The sequence below is a fragment of the Pempheris klunzingeri genome, chromosome 11 (genome assembly GCF_042242105.1).
Source record: "Pempheris klunzingeri isolate RE-2024b chromosome 11, fPemKlu1.hap1, whole genome shotgun sequence".
Lineage (NCBI taxonomy): Eukaryota > Metazoa > Chordata > Actinopteri > Acropomatiformes > Pempheridae > Pempheris > Pempheris klunzingeri.
Genome location: NC_092022.1, coordinates 11,155,878 through 11,169,110, shown reverse-complemented (window position 1 = coordinate 11,169,110; position 13,233 = coordinate 11,155,878). Strand labels below are relative to the sequence as shown.

General features: G+C 44.0%; 1 protein-coding gene across 2 annotated transcripts; it reads right to left on the bottom strand.

Moving 5' to 3' along the window:
* Positions 1–948: 948 nt before the first annotated feature.
* larp4aa (La ribonucleoprotein 4Aa) lies at positions 949–12,970 on the bottom strand. Of its 2 annotated transcripts, XM_070839179.1 has the most exons (17): positions 12,426–12,970; positions 10,012–10,129; positions 9,444–9,602; positions 8,877–8,961; positions 8,622–8,758; positions 8,431–8,534; positions 8,223–8,333; positions 8,068–8,121; positions 7,755–7,964; positions 7,233–7,336; positions 6,934–6,975; positions 4,871–5,107; positions 4,707–4,761; positions 4,441–4,599; positions 4,193–4,332; positions 3,883–4,087; positions 949–3,541 (listed from the first exon to the last, which is right to left on the bottom strand). In XM_070839179.1, the coding sequence occupies exons 1-17, from the start codon at positions 12,540–12,542 to the stop codon at positions 3,149–3,151; spliced, it is 2,430 nt and encodes an 809-aa protein (XP_070695280.1). In that variant the 5' UTR covers positions 12,543–12,970; the 3' UTR covers positions 949–3,148. The 2 variants fall into 2 exon arrangements, with proteins under 2 accessions (XP_070695280.1, XP_070695281.1); XM_070839180.1 differs by lacking the exon at positions 6,934–6,975.
* Between the last annotated feature and the right edge of the window lie 263 nt (positions 12,971–13,233).

The window sequence follows — 13,233 nt, the reverse complement described above, 5'->3', positions numbered from 1 at the left end:
AGGGTCACATCTTTATGTTTCTGCTGGGAGCAAGGCCTTCAACACCTCTCATGTGAGGAGCAGAAACTGGAAGCAGTGATTTTTTTTTTACATAATTTATTAAAATAATTACCAAAATATGTTGAGTATTGTTTTTCTGTCAGCTGAGTAATCAATTAAAACCAAATTCAGACCTTCTTTTACCACTTGAGAGCACAAAGACATGAGGGCTGAAAATACTAGTCAATTAATCCATCAGTCAGTTTTGGTTGGCATCGATTTTGATACTTTTATGTAAAAATACTAAATATTACCTGCTTCCAGCCTCTCAGTTGCCAGGTATTGCTGCTTTTGTTTCATGTGATAGTAAACTGAATATCAGTTTATTCTACAAATTTAACATTTAATTATTGAAATGAAATATTGAAATACATATTCATTGTGATTTTATGGCCCCCCAGGAAGCCCTCAAAACAGCCTGAGCCCATATTTATTTTATACCTCACTGAACCCAAATTGTAGTGCCAAATTTTTAGATCGAAGCTAGATTTTTTTTCCCTCTAATTCTCACCTTTTGACATTCATAGTTTCCTGTAGGTCTGTTGGCTTTTCTTTATCTTGCAACACAATGACGCACATGGATGCAGACATAGCAATTTGACACGAGGGAGAAATTTCCTACATAAATGTGATGACGTCATCAGAATCCATCCAGAGCTCTGAAGCTTCAAACCACGATCCTCTGAACGGACCTGTCGGGGTTCAAGGCAGACACCAAAACCCCAGAGAGGGTGGAGAGGTGAGCCAAAGACAACTTTAAATTCAGGAGGCCCGGATCTGTACATATCTAAAATGCTTTCAAATCCTTAAAACAGACTTTACTGCAGATCAATTGGTACAAAAAGGTGCAACCCATTCTTGTGCAGGTGTGTGTGTATAGAAAGCAGAAAGAAATGTGACACTGGAAAGCCAAATCAAAATAATTTATTTTTGGTGACATTTCATACAGTTCTAGGATTGTGTCTCAAACACTTGGTTGATCCATTACTATATTTCCTTTTGCCACCCCAACCCAAATTAACAGAAAATAACCCAAACATAAGGAAGGGGGAAAGGGGGGGGCAATTCCTGTAGGTATTTGCAAGCCTGTCAACATCAACCATATGCTTCTAAAATGATTTCACATTACTCATGAGTAAGATTCTGTTTAAAAACAAGTTAGTGCATTTATTTAATTAAACTAAACCACTAGCTGCTCATACTCATTAATGAAAAAGAAATAACAGCCCCAGTGATTGGTTACTCGTTTACTGCATTACTAAACCCAAAGTCAATGCATCAAGTATTTTTCGCTCAGCTGACATCTCGAACAGTATATAAATGTCATATGCGTGATTTTATTTTGCCAATGCGATTTCACACAACTTTGGGGAAACCAGCCTACCAAGATTGGGAGAAAAGCGTTGTGCATCAGAATTAAAATAAATAAATTTAAAAAGCAATACATACAGTGAGTCAAACTTAAACTTCTAAGTCAACCTGTTTGTTTTTTTTTTCCAAAAATTAAAAAAAAGGAAAGAAAAAACAAAACAAAACACAAAAACAAACCAGCAAACTCACCCTAAAAGCACAAAACAGTGGATACCTGCTGTCAAAAGCCTCCCTCTGTAAAATCAGTACTAGAACAATTACATTCTCCCACACACATTTCTAGTGAAGGGTTATTACAATATAGCAAAGGCAACTACACCTCTACAGCTTCATCAAAATCCAGTTTCACTGGGCCAAAAGTTTCCCCAAGACTACATTATTTAGCAGACCTCGTCAATAAAAATCAAAACTTTATCCTAGCACACACTATGATCTTAGGCAGCTGGCACATAGCACGTGAAAATGTTCCAATTGTCTTTATACCCACGACTTGGCTGCCAAATATTATGTAGCTATCATCCTTAGCTAACAGCACTCCTCTGTCTATTTGACACTATGCCATTGTTAAGAACAATTCACAGATATAAGCTTAACCTGGATATCCTGTGATGATGTAGAAAAGCCAAACCTCACCTAACCACCAGGCGCACTGAACAGTCAAATCTTACCGTTAACCTACTCTGTTTTTTTTTTTCCCCCTCCCGGAAAACACCAACCTATTACCCAAACAAACATGTAAACAGAAAACCTGACTGATTATCAACGTGACAAAAAGTTCTGAATCCATCAGAGCGGGCAGACCCAAAAACGGTTCAGATAGATAGAGATAAAACTTAACATGAAAAACTTTGGACCAGGCTGAGCAGGTTCACCGTGGCCAACGGGCCGGCGAGTACCCCAAAGTGGATTTCGGCTTCGAACAAAACCACACATTTGACTACGGCGTGTATCAACAGTTTCTGATATCTGACTGAAACAATTTAAGCCAATTATGAACCAGGATCAAAATACCACCATAGAACACATTTCATTAATATACATTAGAGGACCGCACTGTCCGGTTTCAGGACAGCGGTTCTGAGTCTCTGATGTAAAAATCAAAAATCATCCATTTCATTACATCAGTGCAACAGCACACTGTAGCACTTCAATCATTTTGCTTAACAATCAATGCATACACAGACATCAGTCAACCCTTCAGTCATACTTGCAAATCTAAGCACACAAGAAAAATTAACAAAACAAAAAACTGATGTCTCATTGCGTGTTAGTGATATCTTTGTATATGTACATGACATATATGCATGTTCTTTTCTTCGTAGTGCATATTGTTCTTGCAGACATCTATTCATTAAAATCAAAGAATAAAAAGAAAAGAAAAAAAAAAAAAAAGGTAGAGGGCCAGTTACGTGGCCCAGCATCCCACCTCTCCCTAGCAGAGCACAAATGAGACGACCTCCAGATAAATCGCACTTAAAACTCTTTTAAGCATAACGCCGGAGGCCAAAACAAGATTTTTGTTTCCTTTTCAAATCACTCAAAGTTCTTCGGGTGTCATTTTGCCCATTAGTCCTGGATGTCCCGGTCTTATCCTCATTTTAAAAGCTTTTCTTTGGACAAGTTCCAGAGGGGGGAGGGTGGCTACCATAATGTTGTTGCTTTTATGTTATTCATTTTTATATAATTATATATATCCATGTATATATTCATACATCTTTTTTCTATTCATTTCAAGTTTTTACTTTGGCGATACTGGTGGGATATTCTGCTCTTTGCCAGTGTGCCTGTAGCCACCCTGCGGGGAGCTGCGTTGGGCCGGAGGCGGGCGCCTCTGGTCCCGAAACTTGAGGCCCCCGGTGCCTCTGGGGCCATTGCTGCGATAATAGCCTTGAGAGTCACGTTCACGTGGCGGCCGGCTCTCCTTGCATTCCCATCCCCCCTCCCTGTCGTGGCTTTTCTCTTGCTTGTCTCCAGGACCGCTGCTGGAGCCGGGCTCCTCAGCCTTGTTCACGCGCAGCTCACGCAATGGCTGGCCTGACGCGGTGCCCGAGGAAGCTGGGGCTGGGGCCGCAGGGGGAGGGTCCTTGGGTGGCCGCTGGCACACCTCGGCGTAGCTGAGCTTGCGGGGCTCCTGAACCAAAGCAGGGAGAGAGCACAGGTATAAAAGATCTTACGCAGACTACGATTTATGCATTAATATTCATGATTCCCTTCGTCAAACCCTCAGATCTCATAATCTTAACGCTCATTGGGGTAGTAGTGAACATTCTGGACTTTTGGTGGGATAGGGCAGAGAGAGAGAGAGAGAGAAAAGAGAGAAATATAGAAGGAGAGTGAGGCAGAGAGGAAGGAGAGAACCAAAGCCAGTCAGTCCACTACCTCACACTTCCCCTCTATGCGCAAAAGATGTCATCATCAGGAAGACAACTGTGCTCAGGTGTCGGCCGTCGCCACGCAGACCCAGATTCTCACCTGTCCAGGGGTGGGAATAGTGGCTGTAGCAGGGGCCGTCGTGCTGGGTGTCGCTGGCGTGGACGCAGCAGGGGGCTGAGGCCTGGAGCTAGGCACGGGCTGTGTGGAGGAGGGTGCGTTCGCTGTAGTTTGAACGGGTGCGCGCGGAGTCACTTTAGGAGCTGGAGCCTCTGCCCGTTCAGCCCTCTTCTCCTGACGAGGGACACTGTCAGAGCAAGAATTTCAGACATTCATGTTACCATTGTGAGCTTAATACAGGCGTTAGAGTTTAAGTACTAAATATAGTGCATTCAATAGTGATTAGTTGTACCCTGGGGCTGAGGGTCCAAGTGGTTGTGTAGCAGATTTCACTGTTGCCAGGGCAGGACTCGAGGCTGCTACAGCCTCCTCTGAGACCGGGACTTGGCCTAAACCTGGACTCACAGTGGCTTCCTTATTGGCTTGTTCTGTCTATGAAATGCAAAGAGGAATGCACATTACATCTCTAACGCCTCCCTCTCAACAATAGTGCAGTTTTTCCAAGAGAATTTCAAACGGTTAGTCTAATTTTCTTCTTACCTTGTCCCTGTACAAACCACGTACAACATCTGACATTCGGTTTTCTAGCACTGGCTCTCCCTGTGTACTGACTATGCAGCCAGGAAGAGGCGGAAAATTAGTAGCAGCCAAGTCAAACTTGGGTGGAGACACCTTGACCTCTGCTAGCGGTACAGGCCTCTGAGAAAGGAAATTGAAAAGGAGCAAACAAACAGAAAGATCACATGGTGTTTCATGCTTTGAATGCAATGTTCAGGTTAAAAGACGACATGGAAATTGCCATTTACCGCAATCCTTTCTTCTTCTCGCCTCCTCCGTGTTCCTCTGTAGGTCGTGCTCCGCCTGAAACGCAAATAAATCCTCTGTCAGCGGTCACTCGACATATTGAGCCACAGCAGCAGCAGCCATTACAGCCGGGCACAAACCAGAGGTAGAGGTAGAGCAGGCTGACCTTCCACGTCCAGACATGCCACCGTCATCACTGGGGTCCAAAGACGAGGAAGAGGAGGAGAGATGCGAGAATGCTGAGCTCAGGTCAGAGGCCGACTGGACTGCATTAGAGGTGGTGGCAGCAGGAGTGGGAGCGGGCGGCTGCGGGCTGCGCAGTCCAGTCAGGCTTTCCAGGGGGACAGGAGTTATAGACGCTGCGGTCACCTCGTTCGTCCTCACCTGGGGCTTCACGTGGTTTCTGTTTGCAGAGGGGAAAAAGCGAAGATTAACTAGGTCAATATTATGTTAACGATACTCTTAAGACATACTGGTGACCAGTGTTTCCAATAGGGCCTTTTTGCTTGTGGGGATAATTTTGACACTGGGACCTTATGGGGGAACTTCAGGGGGTTTTACATTGACCTTACTGCTTGGTTTTTAACATGAAAGTCTATTTACACATAGCAAATGCTTCCACTTCTATCAGATTTATTTCCTGTTTTCAGTTATTACTATAGCAAATGCTGTAGAAACTAGAAACGCTGACATGTCGCCATCTTTATATTTTTCTTGTAGTTATCTTGTTGTCGTCGTCGTCGTCAGGTGGCAATACATTTGCAAGCACCAATAGAGTGAAAATACACAAAAGGACATCATGACACTGTTGTAACTTTACCAATGCTGTTCAATAATGCCTAAATATGTGAGTGGCTCTCTGTCTTAATGGAAAAATATCAGCTTGACAATTACAAAAATTCCATTTACATGTTAAACCACATGTATGGTCCCAAAAGTGGAGCTAGTTTTTGAACATTAATGCCACGACACACAGAAAACTGCACTGTAATCAGTGGTTAGAGGATGGAAACTGGAACAGATAGGACTAAGTCTACCTGAATGAACTGCTATTGCCATTTGTCGGAGGTCCATCAACATTTCGCAGATATGCGGGCTGAAACTGTTAAATATGTTCAAAAGGAAACACTGGCGGCACCAGTTTGCTGCAGGAAGAGGACGGCATGCTGTGCCCTCAGGGTAAATGTGTAGACATGCAGGGGGGTTTGGACTACACTTGTGCTCATGATTGGTTCAAACAGTGGAGACTTTGATGTCAACATACTGTATTGTTTGGCAATCGGCAACCAATCATAAACTCGTGGAGAAGAGCTGACAACACCCATGTAAGACTTAGACAGCCTACTGATGTAGTAATGCGCCACAAACGAGGCTTTGAAATGGACTGTGTTTGTCAAAAATCACAGCAGCGTGATTCACGTGGATTCATCTTCCCATCAGTCTTCGACCCTCAGATCTCATAATCTGAACGCTCACTGGGATGTGAGTGAAGTACCCGACTTTGGAAGGAAAGGATGGGGGGAGGGGGGGAGAGAGAGAGAATGGAAGAGGAGCAGAAAGAGAGAACCAAAGCCAGTTACTCCACTCCCTCGTTTCCCTCTATGCGCATCTTGATTTCATCACCAGGTCTGACTTGGGAAGAGTCCAGTGACGTATTCCTTTGTCATGCTGCTTTGCCAATGCATAAACAAACTTGCAAAGTTGTCATCTCTTTGAGAAAGACTTAAAGCATACAGATTAAAGCCTGACAGCTAGCTGACATACACCCAAATCTGAGCTGTCAGCATCTCTTTGTTATAGCATACAACACCACATGGTATATGGTAATACAATCACTGACGAAGAAAGCAGTGGTAAAACAAAGGAGGAGGGGGGGCAATGAAGAAATAAAATGGATGGTTAGTTGTGATGATAGAAACTGTTACATGTAATACTGTCAATGCAAAGAGGATATTTGGGAGCCAAGGTGGCTATTATTGGAAAAAGCCAGTTGCTTTGGCAGCTGCTGCCATGTAGTAAGCAAGTCTACATTTATCAAAAGACATGAGAAATCCAGGATGTCCATTACCTGGCAACAAAGGTTTATCACACTGATGAAAAGGATTATGGCTATAAAAGTCTGACTGGCAGAAGGCACGAGCCCTGTTATGGATTTAGTCATTTGGCTGCTGCAGTATGGTAAGCGATGAGGGTAGCGATGAAGCTTATTGTACAGCATAATAGTGGTACCTGAAGGCATTTATTACATTCTTTCTTGAATAGAGGGGGACACTGTGGGGACAGTAAGAAGACAGGGGATAAAGCACATTTCCCTGGTCAGGTAACATTATCTTTAGATTACATTAGATCTTTAGAAATTGAATTACAGATGAGCTGATGTTCACGGTTCAACATCATGCAAACACTGACAAGTGGTAAACCATTCCAGTTAGAATATGTGTATGCAAATACCCAACTTAGATCTAAGTCAAAACTAAAAAAAAACAAAGAATGAAACTCAAACGGCATCTGGAAAAAGAAGTCCTTACCGGTTTCTGTTGAATGGGCGAGTGATATTAAGAGAGTTGGAGCCAGTTTTGTAGTGTCCGGCGGAGCCAAATCCGTTCACAAAGCTACTGTTGGGAAATGGTGCCTGCGCAAGGATAAACAGACATTATTTACAAATTCCATTCAACAATTTAAGTTATTAATTCAGTAGCTACAACAAGGACATGGAAATAAATTTACTGTATTATTTGCTGTGCGGTTTGTACTCCAAGTGTGGAACTGTGTAGGAAAATACAGCCCACATATTTGGAATAACTCATTACGCAGGAATCTGTGTGCTTTTGTCAGAACGGAAAGATTAGTTTGAATTCACCAGATACATTTCTCCCCAGATTGTGTAGGTTCTTTGGCCCACAACTTGTGGCTTTCAAGGTTACTTATTTCCATCACATTTTACGCATTAAAGGCCGATGACACATGGAAACAAAAACCAACTGTCAGAGTGTTTTCAACCGAGGTGCGTCAGGGATGAGTTCCAGAGTAGCATTGTATGACTGTCTCACCAAAGGGGTTTCAAAGTACGGCGTGGGTGAAGGCGTCCAGGTGGGAGGTACGATGCCGTAGACCGGGTACTGCTGCTGGGGGTAGACGTGCTGCATGTAGAGTGGAGAGCTGTACTGGGACTGGCTCTGGGACTGCTGGGCGTACAGGCTGCTGTCCATGCTACGGTAGCCATTCTTTGCAAAGAATGTGTTGATGGCCTTTATCCTGGCCTGGAGGGGAAAAACAACATCAAGAGCAAAGAGTAAAATTACTAAAAAACAACTTCAGAAACTCTCCTTTTTAAAATCATAAACGGGTTTCACGTCAACTCACCATGATGGGTTTTCCCTGAAATGTTTTCACTTCCTCTCTCAAGTACTTGTATGCCTATGGGAGCGTAACAGAGAATCAGATTCATGTTGACGCAGCATTTTTCAATTGAATAAGTCCTGACAGAGCAAAGAAAAGTAAAGTTTGACTTTCATTACCTGCTGAGCGTCTGTGTCTGATTGGAATGTGATGTACCAGTTGTTGTTGTGCGCAAACTCAACACTTATCACCTTTGGACAGTTGTCATTTTTGAACAGAGACTCAACTTCCTGCGAATCACACACAAAGAAACGTCTCACACTTAAAATTGGCGCTTCCAAAGACATTAAGTATTTAGCGCGAAGTGTATTCACAAATTAGCTTTACCTCAACAGGTGTGGTTTCAGGGACCTCCCTCAGGATGATAATGCACCGCTTGTGATTAGGACGCACTTTCTCCCCCTTCTCATCCACTTGTACCATAGGAGAGGCTGAGGGAAATTCAAGGGGTTTAAATCTAGACACAATACAGATGGATGCACATTGTTTTAACACACCATCTTGAACTTCACGCTTACATCTCAACACATCCAGGATGAGGTCCATGTCAGTGGTGAGGGCCTTGATGCCCTCCATGCTGGCTATGGTCCAAATAGGGACAAACTGATCGCTGTCCATCTGGGACATCAGGTATAAATCCTTCGAGAGGTTTTCTCTGAATCACAAATGATAAATCCATGTAAATCAGCATTCACTTGAACCAGGGAAACAGCGAGTCCCCTCGCCAAATTCTGCAGTATAAAAAGGGTGTTTTGAGCGCTCTTTGCTCTTACCTAGAGAAATAAAACTCCAGCTCCTTCTTCAGAGACTCTCGTAGATTCTCAGAGGAGATCGGCTGCTCTTCAGTTTTGGAATCCGCTGAGAACCGAAATCAAAATGTCAGCAGAAAGAAAAGTTAGAACATGCTTTTATATTGAGCACCTTTCGGAAAGACTCAGTGATTTGGGCTCTGTTACAGCCAACGCTGCTCCCAATTTCAAGTACCCATTTAGAGGTGAGGTTTTTTTGTAACGCTGTTCCTCCTTCCTGAGTGCAACGAGTGCAATGACTTGAATGACAAAATCCGAGGGTCTTCTCAACAGTTGAGTCAGATCATCAACTTTTAGAGGGCAGCCCTAATAATTGTGGTCATAGCTTCTGTTGGTGTTAAACAAAAAAACGTAAGACTCATTTTAATTGGCGTCTCAATATTCTGCCCCCTCGTGTGCGTGAATGGAAAGGACAAGAGCCAATTTACCCCCGTCCAAAGTGTCTCGCTTAAATTATAAAAACGAATCAATCCTTATTTGCAGTCACAGTTGCTGTGTGGCGACGAGTGCATGTGATGTGACGTGACTGACCTGAAGTCCCCGTGGTCGACTCAGCGGGGGAAAATCCCAACTCTGGAGGGTCCATTCCATTTACTGCTATCTCAGCTGTTGCTGTCGAGCCGCTGTCATCCAGGGCCGTGAATCCCACAGTGTACTGCTTGCACCCAGCAGACGAAGGCTCAGAATAACCTGCGGACAAGGTAAAGAGTTTCATTCAGAACCAACAGCAGAGAGCCTTAAAAGGCTGCTCCACCTCATCCATTTTAAATGTCCGTACGTCTCAGAGTGTTTGGCACAGTAACCATTAATGTGTGCATTAATAAAGTTTAGATGTACTGATGTTGTCAAAGACAGGATAAAAAAAAAAGCTTAAACAGTAACAGGCAAAATTTAGGTTAAGCATAAATATAAGTGATATAGCTAGTGCTGACTAGCAAAAATGGTAATATTAGGTAATATTTATTTTAAATGAATGTCAATGACCAGTTCTGCAAAAAAAAATACTGTTTTTCACACTTTCAAGTTCTGTAAGTTGTAATAAAATCAGTTCTGCGTATTCTGACTGATACTGAATTAGGCGGATGGAAGCGTATCTCACCCTCACTGATGTCTGAGGGGGGCCAATGAGGGCTGTTGGTAACCGCCTCGCTGGAGGCCACAGGCATCTCCTGCCACACCTTGGCATTTGGGTTCAAACCGGCGCCCTTAGAGGTGACCTTCAAAAGAGAAACAGCAGGATCGGGTGAGTTCAATTAACATCAACATTCAGAATAGAAAGACATTTGTTTTATTTCTAGCTAAATCAAGCATTTTACACAAACACAAAAAAACACTGGACAATAGTTTGCATGTAAAGCTGTCAAGTCAGACAAACAGTCCATTTACATTTGAACAGATCTGAATATGATCGACACGTTTCATCTGCAATTGACACTACACTCTCGGTATTATGCATTTCATGTTTTTGCTGATTCATCTCAGATTTGCCATCTCATCACAGCTTATTCTTTTCTATGCCACTTTAAAAAACCCTTCAGCCCATAGTATGTTTTACCAGCCACCCGTCTATCAACACAAAAACAATGGCTTACTTTTTATCTAATATCGAGCAGTGAACAAAGCATCTTGAATGCATTAAATAAACCACACAGCCATTAAGTGTAAGATCCAGTGGCTCTTAAAATATCTCTGATTATCAAGGTGGAAATCTGATGATGGTTGATGTGACTATAGCAATCCAAAAAAAAAAAAAAGCTACCCGAGAAAACACAAGGCAAATTCCCATTCAACAAGCCTGACTGGGAAATGTGTAACCATCTAGTTTTGCAGGCACATTAATTAAATTTTACCTTTTGTTTGGGTGATCATTACATCAAGGCACAGCCGCTTTCACAAGAGGCATCAACGTGCATACAAAGTCCTGGCAGCAACAAAAACCTTGTAGATTTAACAAGGAATTGCACCGTGGTCTCAAACAATGAGAGCACCTTGAGAAAGCTGAGAGCATGCACGGCACAGCCAGCCATCACTACAGCTGCAGATTACTCTAAGTACTTTAACCTTATATTGGGGGGCACTAACTGAAATCACCTGGTGCAATCTTAGGACAGCAGGAACACCTGCATACCACGGAGCCGCCATGGCATCTAATTGGAAACCAGAGAAGTACAATGAAATGTGCCACATAGGGCCCTGTGTTCCCCTGTCGACAAAGGTCTGTCTATTACCCTGTTAACCTCAAGGAGGAGAAGAATGAGAAAAGCTCTGAGTAGCCATCTGTCTGTTGTAATAAATGCTGATAAAACAACAAACTAACATGCTGTTAAGAGCTCTTAGTGTAACTTCCACTGCCATTTTTAAAGCACAATATTCACAGACTGGATCTGACTCCCAAAAGGGCTGTCGACTGGCAGGAGAAATCCTGACCCTACAAAGATCTGCAGCCAGGAATAGACCGCATACTGTAAATATTAAAAGGCACACAGATACTTCACATGAACAAACTGTAGATTGTGCTTTTATCCAAAAAGAGGAGTGGATGACAGCTGTGCACGGACATAGAAACGCCAGTAACTGTCAAATTTACCAGCTTCTTCTTCTGACATTGTCACTTGCCACCTGCTAATAGAGCCACCCCCTTTTTGCAGAAGCACTCGGCCTGACAAGTACAGCTGCCTGTTACAATATGCCTCAAGACACTTCTCTGCACCTCCTAGACAGGGATGGGTGTGCCAAGCGGTTAATGTTAGGCCTCGGTGTCATTCAAAACAGCATGAACATGTAATTGCAACTTGACACATGGTTACAATGCATGCTCCTGTGCTGCAGGCCGTAGCAAGCCAAGTAATGTCAGCTGACTGCGCTGCGCAGCACAGGCCAGGTATTTGCAACGCATGTCACTGCGCTAGCTCAGTTAGCTAGCAGCGCGATTAGCTAACAGATAACGTTAGTGAATGAACGTTTATCCTTCAACAATCGAAGCAATCAACAAACTACAAACTGAAAACAATTCAATCGGCACCTGTCCGCGCCAAAGAGCACTGCCGCCACTCTTCAGCTGGGTCATAACTTAACTTATGGGCTAATGATTACTCAGCAAACTACTTAATGAGCTTGATGTTACAGAGGCTAAGCTAGCGTTAGCTTGCTCACTGAAGGGGCTGCAGCGGAGATCAAGCTAACGAGGAGTGTGTTAAATTACCTGTTTGCACTGGTCGCAAGTTAGTAACGTTAGTCGTGCAAATGCTGCCATATGTGCAGCGTCTGAGCCCGTTTTCGCTTGATGATCAACATCACCTTGCGATTGAACACAGCCAAACAGTGATTACGTGAATAGTCACAAAGTGGAAGCCAGGCTGAAACTCATCATCTTTATGTGTGTCTGTGTTGTTTGGGTTAATTTTAGCTGTTAATCTTCGCCCAAAGGGGGGCGTACAATGCTAACAGGTCTCCAGTGAGCCGGCTAGGCTAAGCTAGGCTAGGCTAGGCTAGCTCTCTGAAGGCCTCACTCACCATGCCGCCTGACCCTCCCTCGCTCCCCAGCAGAGCCTCGTCCTTCCCACCGTTCTTCGGTCCGGGATCGGCCTCCTCCTGCAGCAGCGGCGGCTCTCCGCTCTGGTCTGAACTCATCAGCCGCTCCTGACTCACTTCCACCCCGTCTCGTTCTCCCGGCCCCCGCCTGCCACCACCTCCTCTTTCCGAAATATCGGCTGGGTTCAGCAGTCAGTCTGGTTCTCTCCTGTTCGACTGGATCGGCCAGCAGCTCACTGAAACTAGCTTACTAACTAGCTAGCCGGCTAGCAGATATCGTTATGCTAACGACCTAGCGTGCTATGAATCAACGGAGCAGGCTAACCCCAGCTAGCTAGCTCAATGAATCAAACTTGCACGCCAATGATACTAATGGTACAAGCGATGCCAAATCATGACTCTTCTCAGACCGCAGTCCCCGCTGGCGTTTCATCGATTATTACACCACACACCGGCTTCGTGAGGCGCATTCCTAACCGGGCGACCGGAGCGGACACTGGGGACACGCACCCTTCCTCAGCGCAGGCACACAGTCCGCCGACGTCCCGGCTGCCACCGCGAGTTCTCGGTGACCTCTGCAGAAACCATTTCCTCTTCCTTTTCCGGATCCACACTGTAGTTTTCTGCAATAATTTTGGTGTCATCAAATGCTTATTTCTAAATATGTATATGTGCCGGCGAGCAGCTGCCCCAGGCAGGAGTTCACACGTGCGGACTTATTGTGTGCTTTTGTTGTGTTTACAGCTATAATGAGACGATTACATCCATTTTTACTCTGTAGCTGAATTAT

What these genes read in the sequence shown, in the direction of transcription:
- larp4aa (XM_070839179.1), bottom strand. Translation starts at nt 12,542, where the DNA reads ATGAGTTCAGACCAGAGCGGAGAGCCGCCGCTGCTGCAGGAGGAGGCC. An exon ending in CCCCTCAGACATCAGTGAGG is followed by an intron (nt 9,603 to 10,011) that starts GTGAGATACGCT and finishes CCTTGTCCGCAG; the next exon opens with GTTATTCTGAGCCTTCGTCT. An exon ending in CTGGAGTTTTATTTCTCTAG is followed by an intron (nt 8,759 to 8,876) that starts GTAAGAGCAAAG and finishes TTTGTGATTCAG; the next exon opens with AGAAAACCTCTCGAAGGATT.